This window comes from Ipomoea nil, unplaced genomic scaffold (genome assembly GCF_001879475.1).
Source record: "Ipomoea nil cultivar Tokyo-kokei standard unplaced genomic scaffold, Asagao_1.1 scaffold2833, whole genome shotgun sequence".
Taxonomy (NCBI): Eukaryota; Viridiplantae; Streptophyta; class Magnoliopsida; order Solanales; family Convolvulaceae; genus Ipomoea; species Ipomoea nil.
In genome coordinates this window covers 193,952-212,569 of record NW_017619261.1, presented here as the reverse complement: position 1 = coordinate 212,569, position 18,618 = coordinate 193,952, and the positions used below count along the sequence as shown (strand labels likewise).

Genomic DNA, 18,618 nt, shown 5'->3' with positions numbered 1-18,618 from the left:
CAGATATGTTTTAAGTGCGGAGTTTATAGACATCGAATGGATTCCTATGGCAAGGATACTCCACCGTCATCAGGTAATGGAGTTGGTGGTTCTGCGGCTAGTTCAATACCGGAGAATGAACAGCTCGCCCAGAAACCTAAAGAGAAATACGGTCCGTGGATGATGGTTACTTGAAGGGATAGGAGAAATCATCCTAGGAACCCAAATAAGCCACCGATGGCTCGCACCACTACTGGTCAGACCGATGCTTCAGGTCCTGAGAACCGTCTAGCTGGTGGTGTGGCGATACAATCACTTTGAGCCGTTAGCGGACATGGAAGTCACAGAAGATTTAAATCGACCAAATGCTCAGATTGCCCCTCCAGTGGTACATCAATAGAATGCTAATCTACCAAGAATCAGAACGGCTTATCGAGGTGGCCACCAACGTATGGAATCAAGGGAACCAGAGGTTGTCCCAAGACCCCCTGACCCTCCAGTAACACACACTCATCCACAGCCTCGAGGAGCGTACAGAGGGAGAAGCGATAGGGGTTACCAACCTAACAGAGCTGCAGCCGGGCAGGAACATACTGTAGTGAGAGGAACTAGTGGGGGAAGAAATATCACAACCCATTCAGTTTATCATGAAGATGACCATCAGTATACCCCCATTTTAGCAGAGTTTGAGAATACTTTCAAAGAGACACCTCCGGACACAGATTTGGTCTCGGCAGCACCACAAGCAGAGGATATGCACGAAGATGGTCGTCTTGTTGATCATGTGGTCGTGGCAGGGGAGGCTCTCTTGCGTCATTAGACGCATGTTTGCTTTTCCATCTCATTCATTATTTTTTCATGGAATTGCCAGGGTGCTGCCTCGTCTTCGTTTAGGTGCACCTTTAAATTTCTGTTACGTATTCATAAGCCGTCACTGGTTTGCCTTTTTGAACCTAAGGTGTCAGGGAGCCAAGCCAATGATATTTGTTCTTCTTTTGGTTTTTCTGATTGGTGTAGAGTAGAGGCAGTGGGCTATTCGGGGGGATTTGGTTGTTATGGCAGGATTCAATTGATATTGAGATTTTGTATACTCACCCGCAGTTTGTCTCGTTTCAGGTAGCCGAGAATGGTTCTTCCCCGAGGCTCATGTCTGCGGTCTATGGCAGTCCAAATTTGTCTCTCAGAAAGCGTCTCTTCCCCGACTTGTCTGGTCACCATTTTTATCCACAGGGCCCTTGGCTATCATTTGGGGATTTTAACTCAGTCACGAGTAGTAACGAAGTCAGTAACACGGAAGCCTTCACTGCGTCATGTTGTTCAGACTTCAATGAATGGATCTTTAGAGAAGGATTAGTAGATTTGGGTTTCAGAGGCCCTTCTTTTACCTGGACAAGGGGTATTGATACACCTACCTTTAAAGGTGCTCGACTTGATCGCACTTTGTGTAATGTGGAATGGAGTCTTCGGTTCCCAGATACAACTGTTAATCATCTGCCTAGGATTGGTTCGGACCACTCATCGCTCCTCATCTCTACTGCCAGTTCTTCTCTACGGAAGAGCTCTTACAGCTTCAAATTTAATATAGCATGGGCGGCGCACCCCTCATTCCATGAATGTGTTCAGACAGTATGGAATAACGAACTTGATCTGTTGAATAACACTACTGCATTGGCCCAGGTACTTCCAGAATGGAGCAGAAACTCCTTTGGTAGTGTCTTCCAGAGGAAAAGCAATTTATTGGCTAGATTAGATGGAGTTCAACGGTGTCTTGTGATAGGTGCAAGAGCTGATCTTTTGAGACTGGAACGTAGCCTTTGCAAAGAATTGGAGGAGACACTTCATCAAGAGGAACTCATTTGGTTCAAACGCTCACGAGAGGAGTGGATCGTATCTGGTGACCGGAACACACGATTCTATCAACTAGCAACAGCCATGAAGAGGAGCCATGCGATCATCCCTTGATTAGTTAACGAGGTTGGATAGAGCATCTGTGAGGAAGGATTGTTAAGGAAGCATGTCTACGACTATTATCGGGGGCTTTTCTCGGCAGAAGGGGTGTCTAGTCCGCAACTTTTACTCCATGGTTCATTCCCACTTCTCACAAATGAGGATTGGACTATAGTGAATGCACCTGTTACCCATGAGGAAGTTAAGTTAGCATTATTTGATATGGCTGCTTGTAAGGCCCCTGGTCCTGATGGATTCACCGTTGGTTTTTATCAAAAGACATGGTCCATCACCTGTGAGAATCTGGTCAGTTTTATTAAACTTTTCTTTGACTCTGGATGGCTTCTTCCTGGATGCAATGACACCTTGCTCTCCCTCATACCGAAGGTGCCGAATCCGGATCATATCAAACAATTTCGACCTATCGGCCTCTGTAATGTTGTTTATAAACTCATTACAAAGGTCATGTCATCCCGTCTTAAGGACATTGCAAGCAAACTCGTAGGCCCGCACCAGTCAAGTTTCATCCATGGTAGACAGATTACGGATAATGTACTTACGTACCAAGAAGTACTTAACTCCCTAAGAACCAAGAAAGGTAGAGTAGGGTGGATGGCTGTTAAGATCGATCTCGAAAAGGCGTATGACAGGCTTTCTTGGAGTTTCATTGAAGATACACTCCGGGAGATCGGATTTAATCACTCCTGGGTCAGGAACATCATGTATTGCATATCCTCTTCCCGCCTTGCGGTTCTTTGGAATGGGCAGCGAACTGATTGGTTTTCTCCGGAAAGGGGTATTAGACAGGGAGACCCTATATCCCCTCTTTTGTTTGTGCTTTGTATTGAAAGACTAAGTCATATCGTTATGAATTCAGTTAACTGTGGACGTTGGAAAGGGGTAAGAATTTCTAGTCATGTTCCTAATATGTCTCATCTATTTTTTGCAGACGACCTAGTATTTTTTGGGGAAGCCACGGTCGAACAAGCTATGGAAATCAAGGCATGTCTTGATGTTTTTTGCTCATGTTCTGGTCAGAAGATAAATCACTCCAAGTCATCTCTCTTTTTTTCCAAAAACACTGCCATGGACTCCCAACTCAACATCGTACAGACTTTGGGGATTCCTAGTGTACTGGATATGGGGAAGCATTTGGGATTGCCTTCCATTCACGGTAGATTAAAAAGGGGTTCTTTCAGCGACATTTTGGAGAAAATTCAAGTACGACTGGCAGGCTGGAAAGCTAGGACCCTTTCACTAGCTGGCCGACGTGTCTTAGTTAACGCTGTTTTGTCTGCAACACCTTACTATACCATGCAGTCTATGAAGCTTACTATGGGGATCATTGATGCGATAGAAAGTGCATTAGAAGCTTTCTTTGGGGTAGTAAGGAATGTGAGAGGAAATGCCACTTGGTGAGTTGGGAGACTGTTACGAAAAGCAAAGCCAATGGCGGCCTGGGTATTAGAAACCTCAAGCACATGAACACAGCTTTTCTTGCGAAACTTGCTTGGAGACTCTCTCAGGACGAGGATTGCACTTGGGTTAAGCTCTTCAAGGCCAGATATGGCGTGATTCCATCTGATTGGTCCTCTTGGCAGCTGCGAAGCAATAGCTCCAATGCTTGGAGGGGAATTATTCACTCATTATCTACTCTCCAAAGTGGCATCAGGTGGCATGTGAGAAATGGTCTTACCACGCGATTCTGGCTGGACAAATGGTTGGTTAACATGCCCTTAATTGATTATATTTCTGGAGCAATCGCCCCCTCTGCCAGATTCAACCATGTGATAGATTACTGGACTACTGACCATGGTTGGGATTGGGAGATGCTTGACCAACTACTCCCTCCATATCTGATGAGCAAGCTATCTACTTTCATTCTTCATGAGGATTCAAATTTGGATGATCAATTAGTTTGGTGCAGAGAACTAAATGGCTGTTTCTCTGTCAAATCTGCTTATGAGATAACAGCAAATGATCCTGAGGAGTTTGATGCAGCCAAGTGGAATTCGATTTGGAAGTTAAAACTTCCAAACCGCATCTGCTCTTTCATCTGGCTTGTCAGACATGATAAGATCCTGACGAATCACAACCGCATGAGGCGTAATCTCACACTCAACGACAGTTGTTGGCGATGTAGTAATATTTCTGAAGATTCCAATCATGTGCTTCGTTTTTGCCCAGCCACGGAGGAGGTTTGGAGGAATATCTTGCCCCAGATTCATGAAGAATCGAGACACCTTTCCTTAGTGCCATGGCTCGATAAGGGCTTAGCCGCAAAAGGTGGCGGCAGACGACCATCCAACGATCGTTCTGTTTTTGCCGTTACTCTTTGGTGGTTGTGGAAGTGGCGCAATGAAGCCATATTTAAAGGCTCAACTGTGTCGCTTATGGCCAAGATATCCCATATTAAGACCCAGGTTGAAGGTTTCAATATTCCCTATGCAACTTTGAAGAGCTCTCCCTCTCCAGCCTCTTCTATGACATGGAAATTACTGTCTTGGAATAAACCACCCTCAAACCTGTTCAAGATGAATGTAGATGGGGCAGTTGCTATCCAATCAGTCGCAACATGCTGTGGTGGTGTAATTAGAGACTCATCTGGAGCTTGGTTTAAAGGCTTCATTGCTAAACTAGGATCTTGCACACCCCTTGAAGCAGAGGCATGGGCGCTATTGAAGGGTGTCCAATTTGCCTACTCCCTGGGCTTTAGGAGCATGCTGTTCGAAAGTGATTCATGTGCAGCCGTAGAATTCCTTCGCAATCCACGCCCATTAACGATTGCTGCTCATAACGTCTTAGAGGCCTACAGGAAGGAGCTTGGCACGTTTGATTTCTGGCAGGTTACGCACGTTAACCGGGAGCAAAACACCGTAGCCGATGCTTTAGCCAAAATGGCGTTGAACCACGACTTTGGGCTCTTGTCTTTGATAGACCCCCCGGATACAATCGCTACAGTTTTAGACCATGACTTTACCGATCTACCGACCTGGTGGTTTATGAATAGCTAGTTGTAAACTTTGTTTTGTTTGTTTTCGGGTATCCCCCTTCTTTGATATATAAAAACACACCTTTTAGTTGTTTACAATCTAACTTTCACGTACAAGGATTAGTGAGACGGTTTTACACAATTTTTTTGTTTTTTTGTTTTGTTTTTTGTTTTTTTTTTTGTTTTTTTTTGTTTTTTTTTTGTTTTTGTTTTGTTTTGTTTTTTTTTGTTTTGTTTTTGTTTTTGTTTTTTTGTTGCTTTTTTTTTCATAACTATTACACTTTATCACATAAATAACATTCTCTCAATCAATTTATCTTGATTAGTATTCTTTCAATTCATAAATATTACATTTTGAATATGTTGGTAGACATGGAAAATTTAAAACTGACAAATGAACTGATAAAATTATTATTGGGCTTAATTTTGAGATTGATTATTAGGTTAATTTAATTAATCGAGTCATGATAATTCAATTAATTTAATTAGTCCAAATAAGTTGATTTGGGCTATTGAATTAATTAATTAATTGGTCAAAGTCCAATTAATATTTGAATTTAATTATAATTATAATTATAATTATAATTTAAATATAATATAATTGTATTATATTTGAATTGAATAATTATAATTTAATTTGAATTTTGAATTAGATGATAGAATATTGAATCTGTACTTGATTTTGGCAAGGTTCAGTTTCTTAGTTAATTAATTAATTTAATTAGATAAATAATTAGGGAGTTTGTTAGGGATTTTAGTTAGACTTTCCACTATAAATATAACCTTCATTTGACATCCTAAAGCACACGTGAGGATTTGAGAGCTCGTTGAAGGCATTAAAGGCACAACTTGAAGGCATTTTGAAGGTACTTTGAAGCTCTGCAGAGTTCTATTTTGAAGCTTGACGTTTGCTATTAAAGATCACACCCGGCGGCACGCGCTATTTGAATCCCGGAAGTTACGCAACTTGAAATCCGATATACAAATGGCGCGTGCCTCTGGGATTCAAATGGCGTAGCTTTTGGGATCGAAGTGGCGTGATTTTCAGCAGCAAACGTCAAGCTTCAAGATAGAACTCTACAGAGCTCCAAAGTACTTTCAACGCCTTCAAGATCTTCAAAATGCCTTCAAGTCCAAGTTGTGTCTTTAAGAAACTTTCTTCGTTTTCAGTGGAGACGATCTGTTTTTTTTTTTTTTTTATAATATTTTTTAAATACTTATTTTAAATAATAATTTTTTAAAAATATTTTAAATTAGAGGTGACTTGCTAAAAACCTGAAAAACCTATAAATTGAACTAATTGCATGAAAATGGTTAGTTTAGAGAACTAATTGTAGCCTTTTTAGGTTCAGTGGCCTAATTACATTATTGTGTGCAGTTCGACAGCATATTTGACCCTTATTTCATTTTTTTTAAAAACAATTTATCCTGGATAGTATTACAATTTTTCATAAGTAATAATCAATTAACTCTCTAACTGTTAAAGACGATCTGGCTCTTTTGTGTGATCTCAAGGGCTTTGTATTCCATCGCACTTTTAACCAGAATTAAAGCTCTTTTTCATCTAAAAAGAAAAAACCTGTCCAACAACAGAAATAGGGAAGAAGAAGTAGAACACATAAAAAGACAAATTTGCCCTTCTATTTCACGATCAACATACGACTTTATTGATAGAGGACTAAAAGTGTCCAACAATCAATAAGCGTAGCTACAAATTGACAATTTTTATTATGGAGGATGAAAATTGTCCACGCCCCAATAAGTCTAGGACCAAAAAGGGAATTGACTCTAATTTATTGCATAAAATATGCCAAAGTATTTTATACCTTAAGGATATTAATGGATATAGTTAATGTCATTTCTAATTTTCTCTTTTTTGGAGAATCACCAAATATTGCTAGAAAACTTATTACAAATAGAGTATCAGGCCTGATGCGATTGAGGGATTTCTGGCCCCAAAATGGTGTTCAAAATAACGTTTTGAAGCAATGGACTTCTGGTCCTAAATTATCCTATTAAGTTTAAATGAAGATTTTGATGATACCAAATGATAGGGAAATGTTAGTCACTTAGTCCCTAATTTATTCTAGACTTGTGGACTTTATTACTCAGTTTGAATAGTCCTAATGGTAACTCAAATAGTTATGTCTTGAATAGTCAGAAGACAAAGCTTCGAAGGATTAAAGTTCTAAAGAGAGTTCCTCTTGAATCCTTGAAGATCTTCCTTCTCAAGTGGAGAGAATTGAGAGTTTGGTCTAGAAGATGACCTAATCTAGAGAGAGAATTTCCCAATCTACAAAGCTCTGAAAAAATGAAAGTTACAAAAGTTGTGAAACAATCCAGCCAAAGCCTATATTTAAAGGTTAAAGCCTGGTCTGGAGCATACAAGCATACACTCGTGTGTATGTGCTACAGGGAATTTCGGCAAAATGACTCTTTTGCCCCTTTGTTTTGCTCCAAATTGCCTTCAAACCACTCAAATTCCTACAATATTCAATATTGGTCGCAAAATATGATTTGTATGAAAATATATCAATTAAGTACACAATTAGTACCAAAACGAGACACAACTGAAGCAATTAAATGCACATAAATACCCCCTAAATATATCACATACATTTTGGAACTTATCACTCAAACAGATTTTGTGTTAGGCATCTTCGTGGGTACATGAAGCTAGCTTGCAAGATTTCTAGGCAAAGTAATGAATGATGCATTATGGGCAACAACCAAGGCCACAACAGTCAATACTTTCGGTGATGCTATGGTAGAAATCAAGAACTTGGATGTGGAGGCATATCAATGGCTAGGAGATAAACACCATTCATAATGGTCAAGGTCACATTTCACACCCTTTTCTAAAAGTGATGCCTTAGTCAACAATATTTCTGAAAGTTTCAATGCACTTATATTCAATGTTGCAAAAAACGTTAGGCGCCCCCTAGGCGCCGATTTTTTTTAATTATTATTTTTAATTAAAAATAAAATTAAAAATTAAAAAATTTCAAAATTTAGTAATAAAATATAAGGTTTCCATAGTTATTTCTTAGAAACTATATACGAAAGTGGTTGTAAAATTGTTCAAAAGATTGTTTAAAACATCTAAATATATAAAAAACTAAAATTAAGAGCAAAAGAAGCATTTTTTTGAGAAATTAGTGGACCAAACTGCCTTAGGCGGCCGGCCGCGGAGGAGGCCACCGAGGCCATTCCTCGCGGCGGCCTCCCACCGCCTAGCGCCTAGGCGCCGATTAATCGGCGCCTAGGCGCGATTTTTGCAACACTGCTTATATTAGATGCAAGGGAACACCCATTCATTTCTTGTGTAAAAACTATTAGGAAATTATTGATGGAAAACATGTTTGAAAGTAGACAGAAAGCTATGAAATGGATGGGATCTTTCTATCCTACCATTATGAAAAAGAAGCTTTAGTTGAGAAGGCTGCAAGTGGGTGTTTAGGGGCTCAAAGTGATGATAATTTATTTGAGATAAAGTGCATATCAGGATTAGGGGGAATAGAGCAACATTCTGTGGATTTGTTTAGGGATACTTGTAGCTGTAGAAAGTGGGACTTAACAGGGATACCATGTAAGCATGTTATGTGTGCCATTTGGATTAAACATGGTAAAGGTCCAGTACATCACTATGTACACCTTTACTACTCAATTAACAACTACTTGAATACTTATGGAAGGAGGATGGACCCACTTGCTAGTCCTAATGAATGACCCATGTCAAACAAGGAACCACCATTGCCTCTATTGTACACAAGCAAGCCTGGAATTGAAGATCAAGAAAATTGAGGAAGCGAGGCAGAATTGAAATAACCAAAGATGGCACACATGTTAACCCTACTTTGCTTGTTAAGCATGGTAGGAAATGCAATAAAACATGGAATAATGAGATGATAATTCTGTGAATTGATTAACTAAAGGATAACATTACAATACAGATAATTGAAGAAGACCTATAAACTAGGCTAAGGAACAGATAACAAACTTAGACTAATACAAAGACTAATAATAATTTAATATATCTAACACACCCCCTCAAGCACAAGGTTGGTGTGAAACGACATTGAGCTTGTCACGAAGCATAGAAAAGCGAGCAGCTGTTCCTTTGTAGAGACAAAATTAACCAGGAAATCCCCACAGGTAACTTTATCACGAACGAAGTGGTAGTCGATTTCCACGTGTTTAGTCCTAGCGTGGAAGACAGAGTTAGCGCAGAGATACGTGGCCCCTAGATTGTCACACCAAAGAGTAGCCGGACGACCCGAGTGTAGGCCCAACTCCTTGAGCAAGGACACAACCCACGTGACTTTAGTAGCGACATCCGCAAGTCCCTTGTACTCTGCTTCAGTTGAGGATCGAGCAACAGTCCGTTGTTTTTGAGAAACCCATGAAACCAAGTTAGCCCCTAGGAAAACAGCATACCCGTTGGTAGACTTGCGGTAAATCGGACATTCAACCCAGTCGAAGTCAGAGTAGGCATGAATATCAGTGGACGATGACAGCGATATCCGCAAACCATAGTGCATAGTGCCCTTAACGTACCGGAGAACCCGTTTCAGGAGACCCCACTGCTCCACTGTAGGTGAGTGCATAAATTGACACAGCCGGTTGACCGGGTAAGAGAGATCATGCCTGGTGATAGTTAAGTACTGTAGTGCACCTGCTAGACGCTGATATTGTGTAAGATTATCGAAGAGCTCATCGGATAGAGTAACAGCCTTTGTAACAGAAGCGGGTGTGGCAAGAGGTTTGCAGTCAGACATCCTGGCACGGTTCAGTAGATCAGTCATATACCTGCGCTGAGACAGCACAAGATTCCCATCAACGGATAGAGTTTCAATACCAAGGAAAAAACTCGGTGTTCCGAGATCCCAAATTTTGAACGCAGACGCAAGCCGGTGTAACAAAGTGTCTACCAAACTGGGATCATCACCAAGCATTATGATGTCATCCACATAGACTAGTAAGAAAACTCGAGATGAGGCCGCTGTGTAGTGGAAAAGGGAAACATCTGTCTTGGAAGCTGAAAAACCTGTGGTGAGCAGAAAGTCATGCAAACGTTTCAACCAGGCACGAGGTGCATGTTTCAAGCCATAAAGCGACCGCTGTAGATGGCATACACGATCAGGATGTTCAGGGTCTTCATACCCCTGCGGTTTTCTCATGAAGACAGTCTCAGCTAGGCGTCCGTTCAGGAACGCATTGTGGATTTCCAACTGACGTAGAGTCCAACCGCGGGAGACTGCAAAAGAAAAGAGCAAGCGTACCGTTGTCGGCTTGACAACGGGACTGAAAGTGTCGAAGAAGTCTTCACCGGCCACCTGATTGAACCCCTTGGCTACAAAGTCGAGCCTTGTGGCGTTCAATGGTACCGTCGGCCTTCCGTTTGGTACGGAATACCCATTTGCAGCCTATGATATTCATGCCCGGTTTTGGAGGTACTAGAGTCCAAATGTTGTTATGCAACAGGGCATTGAACTCCTGATCCATGGCATCCCGCCACTCGGGGTGAGTGACTGCCTGAGTGTAGCATGTCGGGTCTGCGGGTAGACTAGACGCAGTTAGAGCGTGAAACTGCTAGTTAGTGCCTCTAGTCATATGCCGAAGCCGCATAGCATGATCCCGTGGTTGCGGTTCCGCACGCCTACGTCTTCTCGTAGGCTTTGCCGTCGGGCCCTCAATGGCTAGTAATGGGCTAGGATCCGGAAGCGGGGGTTCTGTCGCGAGCGGTGTGGGCTCAACAACTGGAACAACGGGGCTTAAAGCCCACGGTGTGGTGAACTGCTGTAGAGAATCTGTATCCTGCAAAGAAGTGGCAAAAGGGAATACAGTTTCGTCAAACCAAACATGGCGACAGATAAAGGTTTTCCCGGTATTGATATTTAAACAATGATACCCTCGGAAAGACGTAGGGAACCCTAGGGAGACACACGGGGCAGACCGATACTCAATTTTGTGACGGTTGTAATGCCGGAGATATGGGTAACAGAGGCACCCAAAGACTCGGAGGAAATTGTATGTGGGCGGAGATTTATGTAGGACAAAATATGGTGATTTAAACTGCAAAACCGATGAAGGCAAACGGTTTATGAGATATGTGGCAGTTTCAAACGCGGCGTCCCAATATTTTAATGGAACCGACCCTTGGGCTAGAAGTGCGAGGCCTGTTTCGACAATATGACGATGCCGGCGCTCGACACGACCGTTTTGCTCGTGTGTATAGGCACAAGATTGCCTGTGTACAATCCCGAGAGACTCAAACAGACTATGCAGTCGGCGGTATTCACTCCCTAAATCAGACTGAATAGCCTTGATAGAACGGGAAAACAGCCGTTCCACCATGACCCGAAAAACATTAAAGGCTTTATATATATCGGTTTTTTCCTGTAGTGGATAATACCAACAGAAACGGGAATGATCATCCACAAATAATGCAAAATATCTAAAACCATCTGCCGAAACAATGGGGGCAGGACCCCAAATATCTGAATACACAAGATCTAAAATATTATTATTCGTGGCAAGCAGAGCAAAGATGCGGGAGGCTTGTTTTCTTGGTTTCAACGGGACATGACTGAAGGACTTGCCGAAGGACTCGTGTATGCGGGTGGCCTAGACGCCGATGCCAAATCTCAGACGACGCTCTAGCGGACATAAAGGCTTGATGACATCGGGGTACCATGAGTGTGTATAAGCCACCCGAGGCCGGACCTTTAAGGAGCACCGCCTTGGTGATGCAATCCTTCACAACGAAAAACTCTGGGTGAAACTCAAAAAAGACGTTATTATCAATTGTAAATCTATTAACAGATAATAACATAACAGACAAGTCGGTCACATGTAATATTTTAGAAAGATGCAAGTGTTTAGAAACAGAGGGTATTGAAGCATAACCAATTCACGAGATACCCAAACCTGTCCCATTTCCAATGCGAAGGACATCATTGCCCGAGTAATCTTCGGACTGAGCCAACATGCCGGCGTCCGGCGTTGCGTGGTATGAAGCCCTGGTGTCCGGGTACCACGTCGAGACCTTCATGGCAGTAGCATCTCCATTCACAGCGACATGAGTTTGCGGTGGAGGTGGCTGGTCGGAGTAACGGCAAAAGCAATGAACTGCCGTGTGGCTGTGCGAACGGCAAATATGGTAACGTGGTGTTACAACGCCACGACCTCTGCCCGGATTGCCTCTGCCACGATTTCCACCACGGTTGTCGCCCTGGTTCTGTCGCCCGCTGTGATCAGCATCGTTCCGGCGACCCCGGTTTACCACCATCGCAGTCGCCGCACCACTGAGAGCCAGCGGCTTGCCAGACAGATAGTCATCCGCGTAGATGAACTCTTGCGCCTGGAGGTAATCTGATAGTTGAGGGAGAGAAACGGGCGTACCGGAGATGGCGAGGGAGCCGGCCATGGGTTGGAACTCAGGCCTGAGCCCTTGGAAGACGTACAGATTCTGTTCGTCTAATGAGATGGGGCGTCCGTCTTGAGCTAAACCTTCCACGATTAGCTGAGCTTTTCCAATGTATTCCACTGGGTCATGTCACCTTGACAAAGTGCCTGGAGCCGGCCGAGCAGATTGAGACACCGAGCGCGGGTGGAGGAGGCCAACGCCGACTCGATGGAGGTCCAAACATCACGAGAGGTGCTCATGCCGAAGGTGAGGTACATCACCTCCTCTGACAATGACGAGATGAGAAGCGAAAGAATGATTTGATATTGCTGGATCCACATCCCGTGTGCCAGATTGGCGGTGGTGGATGTGGCTTCGTCCGACGGGGTGCCGGTCGTGAAAGCCATGCGCACCGGCGGTGGACAGGGGTCCGTACCGTCGACATAGCCAAGCAATCCATGGCCACGGAGAAAGGGGATTAGCTGCGTCCGCCAAAACAAATAGTTTCGTGTCGTTAATTTGATCGACACGAAATGGTGAGCGGAAGTGAGGTGGTGGCCGGCGGCGGTGGCGGACATAGTATGTTCTGAGGAGTTGTTGTTTGTTGCCATCAATAGAAGGGGAGAGTAATGTGGAGAAAATTACCTATCACTATGATACCAAATGAGATGATAATTCTGTGAATTGATTAACTGAAGGATAACATTACAATACCGATAATAGAAGAAGACCTATAAACTAGGCTAAGGAACAGATAACAAACTTAGACTAATACAAAGACTAATAATAATTTAATATATCTAACAGACATAACTCTAGAACATGCCTTGATGATCTAACTACAAGACAAATAAAGGTAATGCTCTTTTAATGCTACTGATTTAATATACATTAAATGTTCTTAAATGTTCTTTTTTGGTCATTCTACTGATTTAATGTTTTAGACCGTTCTTTTCTGGTCATGTAGCTTGACTCCCAAAAGAAAAAGGAATCCAAAGAAGAAAAGTCCAGTTGAGCCTTCTATGCCTTCTACTCATTCTACCCCACCAGCCTCTACAAGATTGATAGAAGAAAATCTTAATTTCTGGAATGAAGCAACAGAAGTGGCAACTTTGTTTGATAATGCACCTGAAATTGGAGTTAATATTGTGGTAGGTTTGGTTGGCACTCAGCCTGATGGGATCTCTATTACTCAGCCAGAAGGTGGATTTGACAACACTTAGGCACCAAACAACACTCACGCACCAAACAACACTCAAGGTGAAATTGGACCCCCCCCCCCCCCCCCTAAAAGATATACATTAGGGTTAAAAGGAAGATCTAGAAGACTTTTACTACTGGTAGTAGGATGACAACATCCAGAATAACTCTCAAGTCAAGGTTCACCAACACCTCTGACAAACCTCTAACCCTTGATTGAATTTAATGATGCTTTTAATTATGGCTACATTTTGGAATGATGTTTTGGTAGGGTGAAACTGATAATGGTTGTATTTATGGCTACATTTTGGAATTAGTTTTTGGTAGGGTGAAACTGATAATGGATGTATTTATGGCTACATTCTGGAATGATTTTTTGGTAGGGGGAAACTGATACTTGGATGTATCTTTTGCTACATTCTATATTGCTTTTTTGCTAAAAGTGGCATGGTATAAAAACATTGTACAGATGTCAAGTGATTGGAATGACATGCCATGTTTTGAACATTTACAAATGTTGTTTCATATTAGAATGGCTACTTGTGTTTGTCAAATGCCAAAGGGCTTACAAAACATTTACCATTCCCATAACACCTACTATTACCAAAACAAAAATGAACATTTACCATTGCCATAACACTGCCTTACAAACACTGTCAAATGCCAAATGACTTACAAAACATTGTCAAATACCTTACATAACATTGTCAAACCAAATTCGAATGCCTAACAAAATATTGTCAATTGCTAATGGTCCCATAACATTGCCTATTGCAAAAGATCATACAACAACACTATCAAATGCCCAACGCCATAACACTGCCTATTCACCCTTATGGGAGCATATACACATTCTTGCAAAAATCTAAGCTCTCATTGTTTCTTATAACACTTGTAAAATAAGCAATTAACACGATAATAAGGCCACCTACAACAAGTAGCATCATGGATCTACATTTTTTGCTCCTACGCATATCTTTAATTTCACCATCTTCCCATCTTCGTACACTTCTAAGCTTGGATTTTAACTTTGCTATTTCTTCTTCATTTTTGTTAATTCTCTTCAGTATCCCCTGTATAATCCTCTTTAACGACTTAGGGCACACTGGAGGATCATACCACTTCACAAACCTATAGCGAGATCCATCCTAAAAATTTGCAAAATTGAAAAAAAAAAAAAATCAATTCAAAATTTCAGTACATTAACACTCACTGCGTAATATATTAATCCTCATTGCAAAAACAAAATATTCATACTAACCTTACATCTCGAACATTCCCAGTACCTCCTACCCGGGTTCTCATTTGTCCATGATGTTCTCAAAATCAGTTCTTGACCACATTCACATACTTGGACTGAAATCCATTCCCCATACATGTAGGTCTTTCTCGTTGTTGAAGAACTTGAACAATTACAACTTTCTCACTTCGATCCTTCATTCAGAATCAATGTTAATTACTTCGAACGTGATAGGGTTCCTATACTTGGCACATTGGAATTCTGTTCTTCTTGTCGACAACCACTAAAATTGAGGAATAAAATGATTAGAAGAAGAAGACATAAAATGACAGAAATGCCCATCATTTCACGGTCAACAGACAACATGAGTGACAGAGGACTAAAAGTGTCCAACGACCAATAGACGTGACTACAAATTGACAATTTCTTTATGGAGGACCAAAACTATCCAACGCCTAATAAGTGTAGGACTTAAAAAAGAATTAACTCAAAATTTTTTTTGAAGGTAATTAACTCAAAATTTAAATACACACAAATACAATTTTATCCTTGTAAAAAATTAATTACGGAAACAATGATACAAAAAATAATAAAAAATATGAACGATAAAAAATCTAGATCTAATGGCCCAAAAATATCCCATGTTCTCATACAAATGAGTGTTCTTCATTTGAATATAAATATAGATATACATGTAAACACACACACACACACACACACACACACACACACACACACACACACACATATATATATATATATATATATATATATATATATATATATATATATATATATGTATGTATGTATGTATTTATGTATGTATGTATGTATGTATCAATTAAGGACTATTTTTTTTTAGTACTACTAACTCTGTTACAATATAGTATCTGTTCATAACTATTTTTTTAAACTATTAAAACACAAAGAGTCAATACCACCCTCTTAATTTTTTTGAAAGTTACCACCCTCTTAATTTAATACATCTTATTTTTAAAAATACAATTAAACCTTATTTTTAAATGAGTTCTACTACATGAACTCCCAAATTCTACTCCCTCTTTTGTACTTCCTAATGTGGCAAGCCGAGATTGGTTATTTTTAACATTTGGGTCCACAGAAAAGTGTCTACATCAAGAACATGTGAGAGGGAGTACAAGTTGGGAGTATAAAATGGGAGTACACCAAGTATTTTCCTTTTTAAATATTATATTTATGTTGTACTTATGGTCGCAACGCTGATTGATGGAATTGTGTAACGTGTATTGATAAATGTCTAAAACCTACTCTGAAATGGCTAGGAAATTAATTGAACCCCTACAAATTAGAGGTCATACCTAATATCGTACTGTGCATTTGGCCAATATGGTTGCCTATGCCAATAACAAACAGTAACAAATTACCTTCATCACGACAACTGCCCCACCCAAAAGTGGTATCTACAATTCAACGAGAGAATTAGTCACTGTGTTTGACAGTGGAAATACGAGTATACCAAAAAAAAAATTACTCTCATTAGTGCTATTTTGCCAAACAAGCTAAGAAAATAACTCCCAGAGCGAGTGAATTATTCCAACACAGTTCACCCCTCCTCTAACCCAACAGAGTAGCTCAAGTGGCAAATGAGCTCTCTTTGTTGGGGAGAATTTTAGGATAACCTGAGTTTGATTCCCACAAGTGACGATTCCCTTTGGGCCAGCTTCTGTGTCTCTCAGAGCGAAGTTTGATTCCCTTTGGGCCAGCTTCTGTGTCTCTCAGAGCGAACCGGGTGGACCTGAACCGTTAAACGGACAGAGAAAGACCTGGGCCACATTGTGAAAAAAAAAATAGACACAGAGCGAACCGCCACATTGTGAAAAAAAAAATAGACACAGAGTGAACCGTTAAACGGACAGAGAAAGACCTGGGCCACATTGTGGTTTACACCAATAAAAGAAAGTTCACCCCTCTGATCTCCAATATACCCTAATCGTTGCTAATGAAGGAGGGACAAAAACGACACATAACATCAAGTGCGATGCCTTTGTCCGAAAGGGTTTGAGCAGACAAAGAACAAAAAACAACATTAGAGACCATGAACTTGATGTCCATTAAGAATAATGGGATATAATTGAACGATGATTGAGGCTTTTTATTCTTCTTGATTTCTCTAAACAAAAGTGATCAATTTCAGTGCTGTCCAGATGCCTGGTTAGTTGAATTGAATCCTACTGCCACATTTGTTTAATTTCCAAGATTATATTATTAATTATGTCACTTGCCACTAAGTTTTATGTGACCTGAATTATTGCAATAATATAAATAAATTAAACAAAGCAATTTATGCGTGACAAATAAAACAAATGCAGCCTGCAATGTCTGACCAAAATTATATACTCTATCATATCTGTTCTCTATTGCTTTGTTATCCTGTCTCATTTTTCTATGTTGCGTATCTTTGTCAAAATCATGCAGGTCGTCACCCTTTGATTGCAATGTGTTAAAGAATAAAAGAAAGAAAAAAAAAAAAAGAATTTACTCCGTATATATATTATAATGCTCTAAACCTGATCGAAATCGAGTTTAAGGCCAATTCATACAACATAGGTTACGTTAATTGTTATTAGAACAACATAAAATTTCAAAATTTATAATTACTCTTTCATTAATCTTTAAACCAGTCTTACACTGCACATAGGTTGCAACGTCTATTTTATTTTTCCTGATGTCCAACAAAAATGTCATCTATTTTATACGGGTTAATAAGTTTTATTAGAGGTAAACTCTTATTGTATGTGTGGCCTTTACATTATGTGACATAACAGGATCAAGAGCACTTTCAAAGCATTACAAAAATTGTAACAAAATGTCCCAAAGGGGGTGATATGATTGAGTAGGTATAAAATGATTCTCGTATGAAACTTTGTTAATATATTAAGTACTAAGTACAACTGTGTTAAAATATTAGAATATGAATATTTGTGCTATTGAATTATAGTCTAGTTAATCTAGATATTATATTTTAAAAATGAGTTATTTCCTGATTTGGTCCTCGACTTTCAAACTTGTTCAATTTCAATCCTAATTGTGCAATTGCTAACCATTTTTTTTTTTTTTTTTTTTTGGTGCAATTGCTAACCAAAATGATCATAATAAGAACTATTTTAGTTTGGACAAACGGCTATTTTAGGTAAAAGTTACATAGTTGGTGATGAAATTGAGCAAGTTTAAAAGTTAAAGACCAAAGTGGTGAAATAATAATAATCGAGGGACCAAATCGGGTATTAACTCTTTTAAAAATTATTCCGTGTTACGTTTTGTTAATTTATATAAAGGGTGTCTTAATTCGTCAAATAACATTTTCTATTATGCTAAGGATTGAAAACACCGATTCAACCTAGCTAAAAGATTATTAAATGAAAATATAGGAATACAAAATTTTATGTGTAAACCCTAGCTATATAGCTAGATTAAAGAAAAAAGTTCAGACTAAAATAAATAATAATTGAATATCACTATATTAAATTCCATGTTGCAACATATATATTTTGTGTTAGAATTTTCCGTACCTTCACCAAATGGAACATGCCTGGCAAACAAAAAAATGGTACCCTTTGCATCTTCAAATACTCAAATTACTACATTATTTGCAATTAATATATAATTAAAGCAGAATTTGTAGCCAACTACTATATAGTGTGATGACATTATCATTCCAAATGGGTGGTCATAGGCACAGATTCTTTGGGCTAAGAGTGTTTGAGAAAGTATAGAACATATACTACTTTATAAAGAATCATGAGTGTTTCAAAAAAAAAAATCTGTAGTTTTAAAAGATGCCTTAATAGTGTTTCAGAAAAAAAAAAAAAAAAA

General features: G+C 39.9%; 1 protein-coding gene across 1 annotated transcript; it reads left to right on the top strand.

Annotated features, from left to right (window-relative positions):
- The first annotated feature begins 430 nt into the window (after positions 1-430).
- LOC109159522 lies at positions 431-1,941 on the top strand. The gene is made up of 3 exons (XM_019307625.1): positions 431-763; positions 851-916; positions 997-1,941. Exons 1-3 carry the CDS (start codon positions 431-433, stop codon positions 1,939-1,941), a joined length of 1,344 nt encoding a protein of 447 aa, XP_019163170.1.
- Positions 1,942-18,618: the final 16,677 nt, after the last annotated feature.